This window comes from Lupinus angustifolius, chromosome LG07, assembly GCF_001865875.1.
Source record: "Lupinus angustifolius cultivar Tanjil chromosome LG07, LupAngTanjil_v1.0, whole genome shotgun sequence".
Classification (NCBI taxonomy): Eukaryota; Viridiplantae; Streptophyta; class Magnoliopsida; order Fabales; family Fabaceae; genus Lupinus; species Lupinus angustifolius.
The window spans coordinates 4,852,176-4,870,578 of NC_032015.1; the positions used below are offsets into that span (position 1 = coordinate 4,852,176).

The 18,403-nt window shown below is 36.6% G+C and overlaps 3 protein-coding genes across 9 annotated transcripts; 1 reads left to right on the forward strand and 2 right to left on the reverse strand.

Moving 5' to 3' along the window:
* On the reverse strand, positions 912–9,055 carry LOC109351935 (UBP1-associated protein 2C). Of its 4 annotated transcripts, none has more exons than XM_019593648.1 (3): positions 7,801–9,055; positions 7,534–7,743; positions 912–3,723 (listed from the first exon to the last, which is right to left on the reverse strand). In XM_019593648.1, the coding sequence occupies exons 1-2, from the start codon at positions 8,939–8,941 to the stop codon at positions 7,535–7,537; spliced, it is 1,350 nt and encodes a 449-aa protein (XP_019449193.1). In that variant the 5' UTR covers positions 8,942–9,055; the 3' UTR covers positions 912–3,723; position 7,534. The 4 variants fall into 4 exon arrangements, with proteins under 4 accessions (XP_019449193.1, XP_019449192.1, XP_019449191.1 ...); XM_019593647.1 differs by lacking the exons at positions 7,534–7,743; positions 7,801–9,055 and adding exons at positions 4,845–5,054; positions 5,112–6,399; XM_019593646.1 differs by having other exon boundaries at positions 7,534–9,055.
* LOC109351936 lies at positions 9,806–13,233 on the forward strand. The gene is made up of 6 exons (XM_019593649.1): positions 9,806–9,955; positions 10,215–10,612; positions 10,692–10,744; positions 11,009–11,046; positions 11,626–12,226; positions 12,772–13,233. Exons 1-6 carry the CDS (start codon positions 9,936–9,938, stop codon positions 12,979–12,981), a joined length of 1,320 nt encoding a protein of 439 aa, XP_019449194.1. The 5' UTR covers positions 9,806–9,935; the 3' UTR covers positions 12,982–13,233.
* Positions 14,447–18,110, reverse strand: LOC109351937 (putative serine/threonine-protein kinase). 4 transcript variants are annotated; one of them, XM_019593653.1, is made up of 7 exons: positions 18,068–18,110; positions 17,364–17,477; positions 16,900–17,015; positions 16,589–16,799; positions 16,265–16,502; positions 15,978–16,128; positions 14,447–15,084 (listed from the first exon to the last, which is right to left on the reverse strand). In XM_019593653.1, the coding sequence occupies exons 2-7, from the start codon at positions 17,434–17,436 to the stop codon at positions 14,704–14,706; spliced, it is 1,170 nt and encodes a 389-aa protein (XP_019449198.1). In that variant the 5' UTR covers positions 17,437–17,477; positions 18,068–18,110; the 3' UTR covers positions 14,447–14,703. The 4 variants fall into 4 exon arrangements, with proteins under 4 accessions (XP_019449198.1, XP_019449197.1, XP_019449196.1 ...); XM_019593652.1 differs by lacking the exon at positions 18,068–18,110 and adding an exon at positions 17,633–17,686; XM_019593651.1 differs by lacking the exon at positions 18,068–18,110 and adding an exon at positions 17,590–17,671.

Consider the following 18,403-nt stretch of genomic DNA (forward strand, 5'->3'; position numbering starts at 1 on the left):
ACCAAACTAAAAGAGCAACAAACTACGATTAATATAATTATTTATTACACTGTGTATGAGAGGAAATAGTCTATGCTCTCCACCATTTACAACGTAGTGGATTATTAGCACTACAAGTATTGAAGAACTTGTGGACTATGGGTATTTGAACGGCCCAAAATATTTGCCACAACAAATATTGGATGCATAAGATAGCGCCAGATTCCAAAATTGAAAAAGAACTTGATGTTGCTAAATTATCTGCATGTCTAAAGCTATAAAGAAACCAGCAAGTAACCCGAACCACCAAAACACGAGCACTCATTCCTTGTTAAACAAGTAATCGACAAAACTCGCTGAAATCTTTCAATGATCATTGCAAGATATCAAAGAAACACATGAAGAAAAATGATATATCATGGGACAAATTGATTAGTTTGTTTACTGATAACTGGTTTATAAGTGATATATGTCACTTTTTTAGTGAAGGATTTTATAAGAGGAACATTGCTCATAACATGAAATACTTGAACAAGGAGCATCAAAGTATGTGCATTGCTCCCACCGTCCTTTGTTTTAAAAGAATTGTCCCCTAACTACCAACTAAGACCACAAATTCTGGACTCTGCATGGGAAGACTCTAACTAGACTAATATTTCGGAAAAACAGAAGCCAACTATATAGAATTATCAACTACAATTCTCGGTTCAACTATCATTCCAGCAATTCAAAAATTAATGGTACTTGTTTATATGGACTATGAGTGAACATTTATAATATTCTGACATATAGTTAAAAGATCAATAAAGCCTTAGTTCCACTAGATGCAATCGGCTAACATGGTTTCACTAGATGCAATCGGCTAAATATTTTAAACAAACCCAAAAAAGAGAGTGTGAACGACAGTTTAGAAAACATTAAATGTTACCCAGATTTTTTTTAAGATATTAGGATACATAACACAATCATAAATCAGTATGACAAATTAGGAATTCAATCATCACGTACGAATGTAGTTATAAGTAAACTGATTTATCCTATATATAACACTATAAGCATTAATACTTTACTAATTATTTTTTGAATAGAGGGGATGATAGGGCAGAAAACCGAAGATGCAATAAGTCAAAATTTGATTACAAGATACATATTACTTTTGATGGAAAGCCCACAAAAATCCCAAAGCAAAGAAAACTGCAGATAACATTATAAATAAAGTACCAATCTCAGAAGAATGCACAACACAATCAGATTGGATGAAGCATAACATCGCCCAAGCAAAATTACTACAAGAATACACCCCAAAAATGGAGGTCAAATGACCAAGAATCTAAGTTCATAAGTGGTTGTTTGCAAGTTGGTATTTTGATTTGAAGGGGAAGAGAGAAAAGGGAAGGCATTGGAACCCTATCACATGTATATTCCCATGGTGATTTCCATGCCTCGCCCTTCTCTTCCTTCCACTCTAACACCATCATATGCAAAATATGCTTTATGGATGGGAAAGCAGCCAGAAGGTCTGAAGAAGCAGACCGAAAATGGTGAGACATATAAATAAATGGATGAAGTAAATCAGACTACAATAAAATATACACAATAATCATCTCAGTGCTTCTGGATCCCTTCTCATCCAAACCTTAAATATTTAAAGAAGATGATAACAAAAAGGAAAAAACAGAAGGAAGCAAAGCATTCATTCACCAATCTACAAGCTTCATTAAACACAAAAAAATTGTGATGACAAGGGCGCTCAGAGCGTGTCCTATGGTGTCCCAACCAGTCTACAGCTTAGCAATCAACAAGTTCATAATAATAAACCAGAGATGCAGTCGCCAAACAGAAAACAAAGTAATCCTTGTAAGGATCTTTACTGAGAGGGTAAAATTATACAAGATGAGTTGCATACATACTCAAGATGGAACATAAAAAATAGGAATATGTCACAGCAATGAGGAAAAATACTACAAATTGAATTTTAGTACAGCCCAAGAGTAGCAACAAGTTATGTCAGTGAAAAGTAATATAGGTCAACAACTTGCCCATCTAACAAGATGTTGACCATAAATCATGACACAAGACCAACAAAAAAATACAGGTGCAATAACTCAATGGAAGTGCCTTGGGAATGAGAGAAACAAAAGAAATAGAAATGTTGGGATCAATTGAAGCACAATAACACAATTTACTTTCAACCAGAGCATGCTACAAGTGACTTTAAAAAATACCAGAACTCAAACAAAAATTCTTAGGTAGTAAAACACTCAACATCAGAATGTACTCACACAAACAGACTATACTTTTAAATGATGCATGAAACTTCAGATTCAGAAGCAGTGATGCCAAATTAAAATTGAACAGAAACTAATGTCAAAAATCCCAAATGTAAGAACTCTTTTTGTCAAGTTAAAATGCTTGGCAGATGAGCGAAGACAAATTACCATAAAAAAATCTTGACATCAATCAGATGTTTCAGACATATTTTTTCCAAAGAAGTCTTCTTTAGATTTAATCAGGGATGTCTGGCAAACCTGATAAACATATGAAAAAGTGACATTTATAGGAAAATGGTGTTCTGACATGCTAGAGGTTTGGAACTTGCTTGAAAAACAATGTTTGGTTATTTGAAACTAAACACAATTTCCTCACTTCACTACTATTGAACTAACTAGTGACTACCAAATACACATTCATTCACAGAAATAAAATATAAATTCATGTTCCTTTTTTATAACTTTATATGAAAAGTGATCTTTTTAAACATCTCAAAGGAAAAGGTTTTATCTTTAAACCACTTTTCATCAAATTTATCCAAACAAAAACTGATTTTATTATAATCAATTACTCCCTCCATTCCTTTATATGTGGTCCTAGGTTAATTTACACAAACCCAGGAATCATTGATTTTTTAATAAAAAAATTGTTATTCTATTTACTATTCTCAATTCATCTTCTCATTTTACAACACAATTATTGTTGTCACCAAATAATTAGGGTAAGGGTATAATTGATAAAAAACAATTAATACAATCTTGAACTTTGAGAATGAAAATTGAGGAACAAAAGTTTCCAGAAAAAAGGACTTATAAAGGAGGTGAGTGAGTATTAAAAGGATTTTGCTATCCATTGCCCCAAGTGCAATGGTTAAGGAACCAAAAGTGTCTAGTCAATCTTAAAAAACTAAAAGCATTGACTCTTCAACATTTAATATATCATTTCCAAGGGTAACTTTTTAGGGCAATGGGTAGCAAACAACAACAATTAATCCTTAGTCTCGCTAGGGCAATGGATAGCGAAACCCTTATTGAAATAATCTCATTTTTTTGCAGCTACTACACATTACATATGGTTACAATGCAGCTTATATTATACAAAGAAAATTTGTAGATCAACATAAAACCAATGCATATAAATTATAAAATGCGATAGAAACTATTGAACAAATTGGGTCGAATTTTTCAATAGGCAGAGGTCTGAATTCAAACTCAGCTAATTAAGTACCAGAATTCAGAGCTATATAACTAAAGTAATGGCAATAATAACACAGATCATCCCGCTAAAATACAAAACTTCTATCTCAGTGACTTTAACTAACAACAACCATCTGAATCAAAGCTTAAACAAGGGAGCAGATGAAGTCAAAATGGACAGGCTAAGACATTCATTATTACACCAGAGCACATAGTCTGCAATCACGCAATCACCAGAAGTACATAAAGCATCTGCGCCCAATAAGTGATGATAAACCTGAATCAAACACCCATTCAACTCAATTCAAAATTTCACAACCACCATCCAAAGGAAAATATATTGTAAAGCAAAAATGCTTATTGATACAAATAAAAAACATTGCTCATTAGGAATCACATAAACAAACAACCAATGTCAAGGGCATGCAATCCACATCACAATATCAAGCAAGGGAAAGAAAGCATACCAAAAAGCATTAAACTACAAAGTCAACAACTAAACACAAAAAATAAACAACATACAATGCAACTACAAAAGGCAAGAATAGGAAAAATAAACTTAAAAACTACAAAAATGAAGAACGGTCTGAACCAGAACAAGCTGAGCAAAACCCAACAAACAAATAAAAATGCCCAAAAACACAGGCCACACCGAAGTGGCCATCGGTACTAAAGTTATTTCTATGAATCAAGATGAAGTGGGTAAAGGACACAAGGCATAGAGTTTTGACAAGACGGATATTAACTCCAACTTCAGATTTTATGTCAAGCAGTTAGTAATAAAATAATTATACAACGAGTAGCAAAAAGATTGTAATGGGGGGGGGGGCTTCTTTTTTTTGTTAAATCAAGAATTTGTATTGAATCTGTCATTTTACCCAAATCTCTTCACCCCTTCCTATAACCAAAAGAATGGAAATTATATTGTACTATGCCTATATGTTAAGACAAAGCCCAGATCTCCACCTACTCAACAAGGAAAAATCTTGATTGACATTTGTATGTTCATGCACTTCACCCCATATCTATAAAGAAAACCAAATGTGCAACTTTCAAGGATCACAGTTGTCATATTGTCATCAACAACTACTAAGGTAAGCTAATTGGAACATTGTGTTAATAGAATGTATGGGTATTATAGTTATAAGGAATCAGTGCATTTTGACATATTGCTGGACCAGATAATTATTCATGAACAAATTACACACAATCTAATAATGCTAAAACTAAAACAAGGTTGAATAGCAAATCACAAAGAAACATTATGCATACTTACACATACAAAAAACAATTTAGAGTAAAAGGATAACAAGAATTGCACTGGAAGCAATCAGAGAAACACGCTAACAATCAGGAACAGAGAAATATTATAAAGGCTAAAAAATAATTAAAGATTACCTCAGTAATAAGGAGGAACATTTGGATACATAGAACCGGGTGGAACTCTAGGTACTGATGACGCTCCCGAAGGAGGGTGATGCTGATTCTGGTACCCAGATGAAGCTGATAAACTATAATGTCCACTCTCTCCGTACCCACCACCAGGTATTCCACCTGAACCCGGCAATTTATACAAAGAACCTGCGCCTCCTAAACCACCACCCACACCTCCCAAACCACTAGCCACGCCTCCCAGACCAGAACCCACACCACCAGCCCCACCACCACCAGCAACACCGCCACCAACTCCTCCATAACCAGAACCACCAAAACCCGCCGAACCAGGGCCTCCACCGTATCCTCCATAATGACCACCAATACCAGACCCATACCCACCACCAGACCCATACCCACCAGCAGCACCAAGAGATGACGGTGGAGCCTGATTAGCCACTGAACCCAAGGAACCAACCGATGAATTCAACGGGTGACCACCCATCGGAGGCTGACCTGGAAAACCACCATATGAACTTATATTGCCACCAACGGGACCACCATACGAACCAGGCACAGACGACTGTGGAGCCATCCCCATTCCATCACCATGCCCATGAGCATTCCCATGACCCTGAACCCCATCCTGCACACCAACTCCACCAGCACCACGCTTCCCTTGCTTCCCATCTGTTATTGCTAGTTTACAGTTCAGCTGTCTCCCTTCCACATTCTTCACTGATTCTACCAGCGCCGCCTGTGCCCCCTCAGGCAACTTATACACAAAAAGCGCGAAACCCTTTGATTTTCCAGTCTGCTTGTCAAACCCTAACGGCCCCTCCTCAATCTCCCCATATATCGAAAAGTGTGCAAGAAGTTTATCTGCAGGAAGATCCGGTGGCACATTCGCAACATAAATCTTACGCTGCGCAATATCTGCTGTGTTAGTAGTGTTCCCTGAATTCCCAGCCGCAGCTAGCTGCGTTACAGTGACGCGCCCATCAATGCGCTTACTAGGCTCCTTAAGAGCAAGGAGTGCACCATCGACGTGGCGGAACGTGACAAAGCCGTAGCCCTTTGATTTCCCGGTGGCCTTGTCGAGGATGACGACGGCCTCTTCGAGGTCACCGTAAGCGGAGAAAAGAGACCGGAGGCCATCCGTTGTTGTGTCCCAACCGAGGCCGCGAATGAAGAGCTTGCGCTGTGTTTGGTCTGTATCGGCGACGGAGCGAACAGCGGCGAGAACGTCGGGGTGGCGGACGGTGGCGTCTTGTAAGATGTCATGGAGCTGTTCTTGGGTGAAACGCTCAATGATCTTGCGGGCGTCAGAGGATGAGAGTGTGACGAGATCTGAATCCACGGTGGAGAAACCGTTTTCTTCGAGTTTCCGTTTCTTGGTTGGATCTATAGGGATACTCATTGGCATAGCCATGTGAATTATAATTGTGAGGATGAGATTGAAGAAGAGGATGATGAAGCGGTTAAACCCTAACCCTAGATTCCTGATTTAGAGCACTCTCGAGAGAGAGAGTAGTGATGATGAGAGTGGCGATGGAGTGGAGGACCGAGTTGGTGAATATATGTATGTTTCTGAGTCTCGGTTTGGGTTGGGCCTAATATAACGCTTTCAGCCTCTCTTGTGTATACATGCATACTATATCATTAAATATACGATTGTAATATATGTGCACAGATTCAAACATATTAACTGTTCATTATTTATTGGGAATGGGGTATTCTGGTATAAGAAGATAAGTGATATTCTTTTATCAGTAAAAATACCAAAAAGCATTAAACTACAAAGTCAACAACTAAACACAAAAAATAAACAACATACAATGCAACTACAAAAGGCAAGAATAGGAAAAATAAACTTAAAAACTACAAAAATGAAGAACGGTCTGAACCAGAACAAGCTGAGCAAAACCCAACAAACAAATAAAAATGCCCAAAAACACAGGCCACACCGAAGTGGCCATCGGTACTAAAGTTATTTCTATGAATCAAGATGAAGTGGGTAAAGGACACAAGGCATAGAGTTTTGACAAGACGGATATTAACTCCAACTTCAGATTTTATGTCAAGCAGTTAGTAATAAAATAATTATACAACGAGTAGCAAAAAGATTGTAATGGGGGGGGGGGCTTCTTTTTTTTGTTAAATCAAGAATTTGTATTGAATCTGTCATTTTACCCAAATCTCTTCACCCCTTCCTATAACCAAAAGAATGGAAATTATATTGTACTATGCCTATATGTTAAGACAAAGCCCAGATCTCCACCTACTCAACAAGGAAAAATCTTGATTGACATTTGTATGTTCATGCACTTCACCCCATATCTATAAAGAAAACCAAATGTGCAACTTTCAAGGATCACAGTTGTCATATTGTCATCAACAACTACTAAGGTAAGCTAATTGGAACATTGTGTTAATAGAATGTATGGGTATTATAGTTATAAGGAATCAGTGCATTTTGACATATTGCTGGACCAGATAATTATTCATGAACAAATTACACACAATCTAATAATGCTAAAACTAAAACAAGGTTGAATAGCAAATCACAAAGAAACATTATGCATACTTACACATACAAAAAACAATTTAGAGTAAAAGGATAACAAGAATTGCACTGGAAGCAATCAGAGAAACACGCTAACAATCAGGAACAGAGAAATATTATAAAGGCTAAAAAATAATTAAAGATTACCTCAGTAATAAGGAGGAACATTTGGATACATAGAACCGGGTGGAACTCTAGGTACTGATGACGCTCCCGAAGGAGGGTGATGCTGATTCTGGTACCCAGATGAAGCTGATAAACTATAATGTCCACTCTCTCCGTACCCACCACCAGGTATTCCACCTGAACCCGGCAATTTATACAAAGAACCTGCGCCTCCTAAACCACCACCCACACCTCCCAAACCACTAGCCACGCCTCCCAGACCAGAACCCACACCACCAGCCCCACCACCACCAGCAACACCGCCACCAACTCCTCCATAACCAGAACCACCAAAACCCGCCGAACCAGGGCCTCCACCGTATCCTCCATAATGACCACCAATACCAGACCCATACCCACCACCAGACCCATACCCACCAGCAGCACCAAGAGATGACGGTGGAGCCTGATTAGCCACTGAACCCAAGGAACCAACCGATGAATTCAACGGGTGACCACCCATCGGAGGCTGACCTGGAAAACCACCATATGAACTTATATTGCCACCAACGGGACCACCATACGAACCAGGCACAGACGACTGTGGAGCCATCCCCATTCCATCACCATGCCCATGAGCATTCCCATGACCCTGAACCCCATCCTGCACACCAACTCCACCAGCACCACGCTTCCCTTGCTTCCCATCTGTTATTGCTAGTTTACAGTTCAGCTGTCTCCCTTCCACATTCTTCACTGATTCTACCAGCGCCGCCTGTGCCCCCTCAGGCAACTTATACACAAAAAGCGCGAAACCCTTTGATTTTCCAGTCTGCTTGTCAAACCCTAACGGCCCCTCCTCAATCTCCCCATATATCGAAAAGTGTGCAAGAAGTTTATCTGCAGGAAGATCCGGTGGCACATTCGCAACATAAATCTTACGCTGCGCAATATCTGCTGTGTTAGTAGTGTTCCCTGAATTCCCAGCCGCAGCTAGCTGCGTTACAGTGACGCGCCCATCAATGCGCTTACTAGGCTCCTTAAGAGCAAGGAGTGCACCATCGACGTGGCGGAACGTGACAAAGCCGTAGCCCTTTGATTTCCCGGTGGCCTTGTCGAGGATGACGACGGCCTCTTCGAGGTCACCGTAAGCGGAGAAAAGAGACCGGAGGCCATCCGTTGTTGTGTCCCAACCGAGGCCGCGAATGAAGAGCTTGCGCTGTGTTTGGTCTGTATCGGCGACGGAGCGAACAGCGGCGAGAACGTCGGGGTGGCGGACGGTGGCGTCTTGTAAGATGTCATGGAGCTGTTCTTGGGTGAAACGCTCAATGATCTTGCGGGCGTCAGAGGATGAGAGTGTGACGAGATCTGAATCCACGGTGGAGAAACCGTTTTCTTCGAGTTTCCGTTTCTTGGTTGGATCTATAGGGATACTCATTGGCATAGCCATGTGAATTATAATTGTGAGGATGAGATTGAAGAAGAGGATGATGAAGCGGTTAAACCCTAACCCTAGATTCCTGATTTAGAGCACTCTCGAGAGAGAGAGTAGTGATGATGAGAGTGGCGATGGAGTGGAGGACCGAGTTGGTGAATATATGTATGTTTCTGAGTCTCGGTTTGGGTTGGGCCTAATATAACGCTTTCAGCCTCTCTTGTGTATACATGCATACTATATCATTAAATATACGATTGTAATATATGTGCACAGATTCAAACATATTAACTGTTCATTATTTATTGGGAATGGGGTATTCTGGTATAAGAAGATAAGTGATATTCTTTTATCAGTAAAAATATGACATATATCATGTTTCATCATTTTCTATAAAAATATTTTTAAAAATAAACAAAATAGCATATATGTCACATTTTTACTGACTAGAGGAGAAATGAATTATCTCTTGATACGAGGATATACATTATTCTCTTTTTTATTTGTATTGTTTTATAAAATAAAATATTCAATGAAAGTAAATCAATTTTGGTACTTACTAGATATTCAATGAAACTAACAAATCTCTTTTAGGGAAATGACGGCTCCTCTCAACCAGTGTTGCTCACAGGAATCAAACTATTAATATTAAAAATTCAGTTGGATTTTATACCACTTGATCAATATTTATTGGGTTCCAATGAAATGAAATATGAATATTAAATTATGCACCGATAGAGTTTATAATTTTTGCATTGTATACACTATTTTTTGAATGTTTTTGAATTGGGATACAAATACGGGCTTATTACAACAATCAAAGGCCGAAAAACAATGGTCCAGCCCAATGGTAAATATTCTTATGACATAGAGAAAGCTTAGTACAGTGAAAAAGTATGATTTGCAAAGAAGTTTGGATTTGGATACGGTTAGAGAAGATAGCAGCCAGTTGCTGAGTTCCACCTCATTCATTCCCATTGGACAACACCACCACTTTACTTTAACAAACATGTTCCACTTTAACTCACTGTAATCTATCCCTCTCTCTCTCTCTCTTCTTTATTCCAATTCAGTTGTCATGACTTGTGACATTGTATGCATTATGCAATATGAATATCATGAAAAATACAATTTTTATTATTTTTTTAAGTGTATGATAAAAAAATTCTTCATGGGTATGTGTAGTTAGTTGAATATTTACCATGTATAAGTGAGTTAGCATTTTTCAATCATTTTGCTTTGTGCCTTGTATTCTCTAAGTAATTAAGATTTTTATTACTGGTACAAGGTTGTCCTTGACCAATGTGGTGGGTTGCACATGTACATTTTGTCCTCCAACAACACTGCAATTGTATCCTCAACTAGTGTCTATGGTGAAGAAGACTGAAACCTTCAAATTAACATTTGTTTGTTCCTCCCAAAGGGTTGTTCTCCCATTTCAAGGTTTGCAGATAAGTGTTGATGATGGAGAAGTATCTCATGTTCAAGAGTACAATCAGTCTAAACTAAGTGTTGATTCTTCTGAAGAGATTTATTTAAACAATGAGAATGAAGTTGTTGTTGGCCTTAGAGACTCTCTAAAATCTCTCAGTGAAGAAGTTCTTAAGGAGAGGATTAGAAGAATGAGAATAGGACTTGCAAACAAAGGAAAAGTTCCTTGGAACAAAGGAAGGAAACACACTGCAGGTAGTTTACACTTTACATTTAATTGGACATTGATATACCTTATAGTTGGCTATTGTAAGTGATAAAGCAAACATGGCAGAAACGCGTGAACGCATCAGGCAAAGAACATTAGAGGCATTGAGGAGCCCCAAGGTGAAGTCAAGTAAGATTCATTCAGTTTTTGGAGTATTTCTCCTGTTAAGTAATATCATGCCAGATAATTGCAATGATATATTTTTAAGACAAAGGGAGACTATTTGTGTTCTGAGCTCCTTCCTTTAAGCATTGCAAGTCTTCGAAATTCAAATGCTAGCTGCCTCGCAAAAGAATAGTTTTATGTTGCTTGGTATTTCCTTTCTCTTGATTCACATAGTAATTTATATTCACTTTTCCATCCTCTCCTTAACAAATTTTCAGGTAAGGAAGAAGATGGCTGAACATCCCCGTGCCCATAGGTATATGTTAGGAATTTCCGAGTGATTTATGTGGGTAAAAGAAGTTTCACCTTGGTGAATAATTGATAAGTGTATATATATATATATGTCATATTGTTTATCTTTATGCCTCCTCAAAACGGATCATAATTTAATAGTGGAAAGTTATATCTTATAGGTGGGAAAACAAAAAAGAACAAACATAGAGTCTTAGACTCCTCATGGAGTCCATAATTTTGAAATACTTCACTAAAAGAGGATTACTATTTTGTTAATACAGAAAGGGTGGCATGGAAAGGAAAAGGTGTTGAGATTGAAGAAATGGGTTTTTACTCTAGTGTACTTGTACTTATAGAAGTTACTATTGTACACAACTATGATGGAATGGCATGAGCAATAATGGCTTAATAGTTAATATTTTAAGGTATTTGGCTTAGAGAAACATACACCTGAAAGCTATTCTTAAGGAAACTTTGTGCTCATTGGTAATTAGTATTTGACAAAAAATTAGATTGTCTTGAATGTTGATCTTTGATATGAATATTAAATGAATGTTGTCAACGGCAATGCCTTCTCTAATGTTTATCAACCTCCCTGCAGTGATCAAATCAAGGCAAAAATAAGTTATTCACAGAGGCGGGTTTGGCAAGAGCGTTTGAAGTCAAAGCGATTGGGGGAGAAATGGGTGTGTTCATGGGAACAAAACATAGCAAATGCAGCCAGGAAAGGAGAGAGTGGTCAGGAAGAGCTAGACTGGGATAGCTACGATAAGATTAAACAACAGTTCGAGCTCCGAAAACTTCTGCAGGCTGAGAAAAAGGGAAAAGAAGTTGCTGGAGCAAAGAAATTCACCGAGGCATGGGAAGAAAGCATAGCGAAAGCAGCTAAGAAAGGAGGGGGTAGTGAACAAGAACTAAACTGGGATAGCTATGAAAAGATACAGAAAGAAATGTTTCTCGACTATCAGCTTCAGCGTACTGCACAGAAAGCAAAGGCAAAAGAGATGGTAAAGGCAAATGCGAAGAAAGTAGCCCAGAAAAAAGCAATAAAAAAGGTAATTCTCACTCAAATAAAAAAAGGTAGACAAGATAGGACTAAAGCAAGAGGGGTTATAAAGAGTCAACCATGTAGAAAAGTAAAGGAAGGCAAAGGTGACTTGCAAGTTGGGCAAGAGGTCAAACTTCAGCCGAAGTTAACAAAGGTAGGCCTTATATTTCCTCACTCACTGGCTATATATAGATGCAACTTGATGAAGCAATTAAAACAAGAGCAGCATACTTATTGAGATTGAAAGTGAATTAAAATTTTGGGCTTTTGTGTGCATCCCATGTTTAAGGGAGAACGCATCACAAATATCCTTTTTTAAGTGTAGAAACCGAAATTCAACTGTTAAGTCCTGTAACTGATTTTCTGCTATGTCAGTTTAAAACACTTCCACTCTTTGCTATCCTACTGGGACCTTAAACCTCACTGTTATTTGGCTTTGTACCAGGGAGTGAGAAAAGTCGAGTAAGAAGCCATTTTTCATGGGAATGCCATTCTGATAGTAGTATCAAAATCAACCTTTTTAAAAGTACTATATAATGCTCATAAGTCATAAGCATCTATAGCATAGCTATCTAACATGACCTTTATTTTTATATTCTTTCTAACATTTTTTTCCGACAAGACATTCTAACATGACGACATATGTTTATCTATACCTTATTTTTACTTCAAATGATGGCATGTTTGTCCTGTTTCTAGATTCTCATAAGCAAAACCGTCAACAGTCAAACAGCTAGAGAAGGAGACATCTTCAGTTCCATTTTATCAAGGTACAAGAAATTGGATTTAGAGCTCATCAAGAGAGAAAAAATGCAGAAAGAAGTATCACTTGCTGATCAAATCCAAGCTGCTAGAGACAAAAAGGCAAAATTCACTGATCAGGATTCTGCGGCATACTCTGATAACTAATTTACTTGGAAGTTTCTATGAAGGTTTTAGATTCTTAGTTGGAAATTGGAAGTTTGGAACAAATAGTTGATTAGGTGTATGTAGAACAAGGCAACCAGGTAACCAAAATTGATAGTTTGTTGGTTGTAGAATAGGGAACTTGGTTGAATAGTTTAATCTCATGATATCCACCCTTTTACATGGCTAAGGACTACAGCTCCTATGCTTAATTCCTTTACTCTGTTTCTTTGTAAAGAAAAGGCTACTCTCTCACGTCGATGTCATTTTTTATTCGACCGATCATTAGAGCATCATCATCACCAAACCAATTTTTTGTTCTTAAATGTGACCTATCTATTATTTTGTATTTTTTACACTTCCATTATGAACATCAACTATTTGTGAACTCCATTTATGAACCATCGTTTCTTCTTAAATTGGTCTAACAATGTATCACACACCAATACACCATTCACAATAAAATTAGAGTCACTCTTTCCTCTAAGAATTTGTTATTGTAGAAGAACATGTTCCTTCTCTAAGAATATCAATAGTGGTGAACAAGATAAGAATAATTCTTAAATTCTGATAATGCAGATCTATATTTTTTCTCAAATAAAATTGTAAACTTAATACAAGAAAATAAGAATGTGGGAGCTCATCGAGTAATCTCTTCATGATTTTATTGTAAGGATTATCTGTTTTTGGAAATTGTATTTTTTATTTTCTGTCTATTACAAATGCTTCCTCAAACTTGAAGTTTTCTATTAAATATGGGAATTCAATCAACTGTATCTGCAACAAAGGTGGTGAAGATAATGTTCAATGTTGAATTTGCTTATGATGAGCACTCTAAAAGCAGATGCATACAAATTGTGAATGGAAAAAAGTTCTAATGACAGGAAGGGTCTGAATATGTCACAAAAACAGACCAATTTCGCTGCAATGTCACCCTTCCTAATGGGGTATAGTGTGTTTTGTTTTGTTATTCTTTGCTTCAGATGTAACTGAACCAAAACATCTCCAACAGTTTTCAAAGTAACAAGCACTTGTTACTGTTGTTGCTTTATTTACACTCAAATGAACAAGGAAACCCTGTTATTATTATTGTTGTTCTGATTATAAAAATTATTCAGCTCCTTTTCCTATTGTAGAACAGAAACAAGTTGAGTTCCATTAACAGGAATAAAACAGATGAATCATGGAAATGTTGACAAACATAAATAGAACATAGCAATCAAGTGACAAGATTCTTGACAAAATACTACAATATATAATAATGTGCACCTCATGGCCGCATTTTGAAGTATACAGAACATTTGTATTTGTATACCATTTTACTATGTTTGTACTTCAAACTATATTCTATCACAATTCGGAGACAAGTTGTTACCGGCAACAAGGTTTATATATCATTCTATAATACTCGGGTAGCTCATGGTGCAGCACAGCATTATTCTTAAACAATGACCAAGCATAAGAGCCATTACCAACCAAGCCAAAAGTAAATATTTCATCATATATGGCCTAGACCAATTACAATCCAATTTTACAAACAAACAAAAAAGTATATCCCTCTCTGTACAACAAACTGAAAGATTCTAAAAAATGGGTTCATCATCATTGAATAAATATGTATGAGAAGAAGGTATAGAAACAAAGTTTAAGTTTAGTTTATAGCAAGAACAGAAAATAGATTGAGGAGGAACTAAGGACCAGATGCAAAGTTAAGTAATATTCAAATCAATTGCTTCGGTCATAAATTGAAGTGAAGGTCATGGTAGCAAAAGAGGTATCAGTTCCTGATGAAGAATCATCTAGCTTCCTTGAATCAGTAAACATAGATGTGTTTGTTATTTCAGCCTTGCCTTTCTGTTTCTCTTCATCTATGGCTTCCAAAAATTCAAATATCATGCTTGGTTTAGTCAAGTTCTTCACATTCACATCCTTTTCACCATTAAGCATTTTAAGCACAGTAGACATATGAGGCCGAAGCTGAGGCGAATCCTGTGTGCATACAAGACCAATCTTACAAAACTTGATTGATTCCTCTACATTGACATCTCCATCTAGAAAGGAATCCACCAAACTCTCTAGCTCTCCTTTCTCATACAAATTCCACGCCTACAAGGCACAAAATGTTATTGTCGCCGCTTTTTATCGCACAACCTTTTACACCTAAATCCTAATCATTTATCATATACTCATTGTTGTTTACAACACAAAAGTCTTCTAATGAATGATTATAGCATGAGTGTGCAAAGAAGTGTGAGAATAACATTACTCTATTTTATCATTGCTTTCTCAACAATAATATCCTATTAGTAACACAACTCATTTGCAATTCAAGTGCAAGATATATATGATGTTTGGTGGAAACCCTTGATACCATATAGAATTTGCCACTTTAAGGGAATAAGAATTCACTCCTCCACACTAAAAAATAAATCATTCTCAGGTTGCCTTATGTTCAAAAAAATTTATACTACAAGAGCTCATTCTCTTAGAATGACTATACTGCATTTATACTGATTACCTTCATATTTTATAGCAAGCACATTGATAAACTTCTTGGCAAACACTTACAGTAATGGATGCCCTCTTGATAACAGTAAAAATATTAGGAATGCAACTTAGAAGACATAATTAACCATGTCATTTGAACAAATTAACTTGTTTTCAGGATATAATATAACAGCTCTATGCCGAAACCTCTCGAGTCCACCCATAAGCCTCAATCTTCTAAAAGTTGCAACTTCAAAGGTTAACATTTAAACCAACGCTCCTATTGTATATGAAATGTAACAGATAGCTAATATGGGATCTCATCATATCTTAAACTAATAGAGGGATAAAGAAATTGAAGTGGCCTTAAAGGAGCACCAAGAATAAAATTCTCTGTCAACATGTCAATCTCATGCAATATTTCACTCACTACAACTTAAATCCTCAAGTACAACTAAGTAACTAACTATTCTTACTTATGTAGTATGTGCCAAAAGAAACGGGGTCTTTACCCTTGTAAGCAGATATTGTTCTTCGGCTGGTAAACGTCTGTTAGTGTTAGGTCTCCCACTAACAATTTCTAGTAGTAAAACTCCAAAACTATATATATCTGATTTTCTTGTCACTCGACTTCGTATTGCATACTCAGGTGCCAAATAACCACTACAAAATCCAAAATGGGGCATATTAGGAACAAAATGAAGAAAAAAATGTTAGTAAACTTCAGAAATCCAAAATCTGGAAATTCCTGATATAATTAAAAATTGTCCAAAAATTGAAGCCAGAGGAGTGATCTTACGCTGTTCCAGCAACACATGTGCTAATGTGTGTCAAGTTTGGTGAAATAAACTTTGCAAGACCAAAATCCGAAATTTTGGGCTGGAGATCATTGTCAAGTAGTACATTGCTTGCTTTAATATCTCTATGAATAATATGTGGACGAACCTCCTCGTGAAGGAAGGCAAGGCCGCGGGCAATTCCAATGCAAATATTCCGCCGCACAATCCAACTGAATTGGATGCTACTGTGGCCTCCACCTATAGAATCATGAGGAATGAATACTTATCAGTTATCACTAGGATAGTTGTAGTAGGCTATTATCAAATGTGAGAAGTTTACTTACCAAGAAGTGTTTGTGCTAGGCTGTTATTTTCTAGATATCCATATACCAAAATCCTGTGATTTTCTTCCACACAGCATCCATACAATTGAACTAGATTCTCATGATCTATGCTAGTAATCGCCTTGATTTCTGTCAAGAACTCGCGGACCCCTTGTCTTGATTGGGCTGATAAAACCTTTATAGCTGCCAGAGAACCATTTCTCAGCTTTCCCTGTTTAGCGGAGAAAGTTATCAAATCACTGAAATCGAAATCTTATTAGAAACATAACAAGACCTTTCTAAATATGTGACTTAGTTGCTGCTGCAATTACCTTATACACTGATCCAAAACCTCCCTGCCCTATCTTGTTTGCAAGACTAAAACCTTTCGTGGCAACTCGCAATTCTTTGTAAGTGTAAAAATTGACATTCTGGATTTCTGAAATATCTGTAGCAACATGGATGTATTAAATTTATTAAGCATGGAACATTTGGAACACATTAAATTCTTGGATATATCTGTTAATAAAAACACAGTATATGAAAATTGTTCTCATGCTTCAAAGAATGTAGCATGCTATCATAGACTAGTGCAACAATCTCGCTCAACCAAGCCGTTTCTCAAGATGAAAAGTTCTATTAAAAAAATCATTAGGTGATTCTTGCATACAATGAAACAAGTGTTAGAAAAATTCAATTGAGTAAAATACTTTAATAAAGCTAAAGAATATTGATGAAAATCTGTGTTCAAGTACATATTACAAAAAATAATGTATTACATTTCTTAGCAGCATACCTATATCAATCCCTGTGAATCGCGTGGCTGAGAAGGACCCTTTTTTTGTGAAAAGATGAGAGCAACAAGTCATCACACTATAACTCTGGTGCTCCAATTGATCAAACTCTAATGCTGTAAAATATATAACTGAGAATCAAGTTGAAATAATCAATAGCTTTCAACAACTTGAAAATCTGTTTTCACCTCTAAAGATCATGAGATTGTGTGCAAAGAGAAACAATACATTTTAGAAAGAAAGCAAAAATCCTGATTTATTTCACAATTACTTGACAACAACAGTTGCAGCAGGAACTTATTCTATTGATAAATATTGTATATAGTTATATCTTATACACACACAAATAGATACAAACTCCTATAATATATAGTTATTCAATACCAGTTGTTCTAAACAATAACCAAAATCAAAGTCAACTTTATTTCTTGTTTGTTTTCATGAAAAATCAAAACTTATTTGGGTATGAAATTTTACAGCCATGGCTTATCTAAAAAACAGAAAAAATATAATTCCATAGCTTTCATCCATAGAAGAAAGAGAGATAAACAATTGGAAAATAATGGAGGATATGGAATTAAGTGAAGAGACTAATACACACGTGAAGTTACACCAACCTAAAGCAGTGTGAGGGAGTTAAGATTTTAGAGAGCAACAATGAATTGTAAACTATAAATAAAGCATGGAAATATAAATTTTTTGTTACTATGTTAGGAGGGGTTGTGATTTCGGAACTACCAAAATCTTGACGTTTCAAATAATTATCGACAAATGTGATTACGATACGATTTCGACAACTCTAAAAACCTTAATATATGGACAATTGGACATTGTAAGACATGGTCTGAGCAACTACCAACCACTTTTCTGCTGGTAGGCGTTTACCATTTTTTGTTAAGGCTAAACAAATCACTAAAATTGTTTAATTATGTATTATGACGCCACAAAGTTGGCTTTTCAAGTTTCCTTTCATTTTTATATTAGTGGTCAACTTTCCTTTCCTCTTCTTTTTTTCGCTTTATTTGAACATGCTGGCGGTACA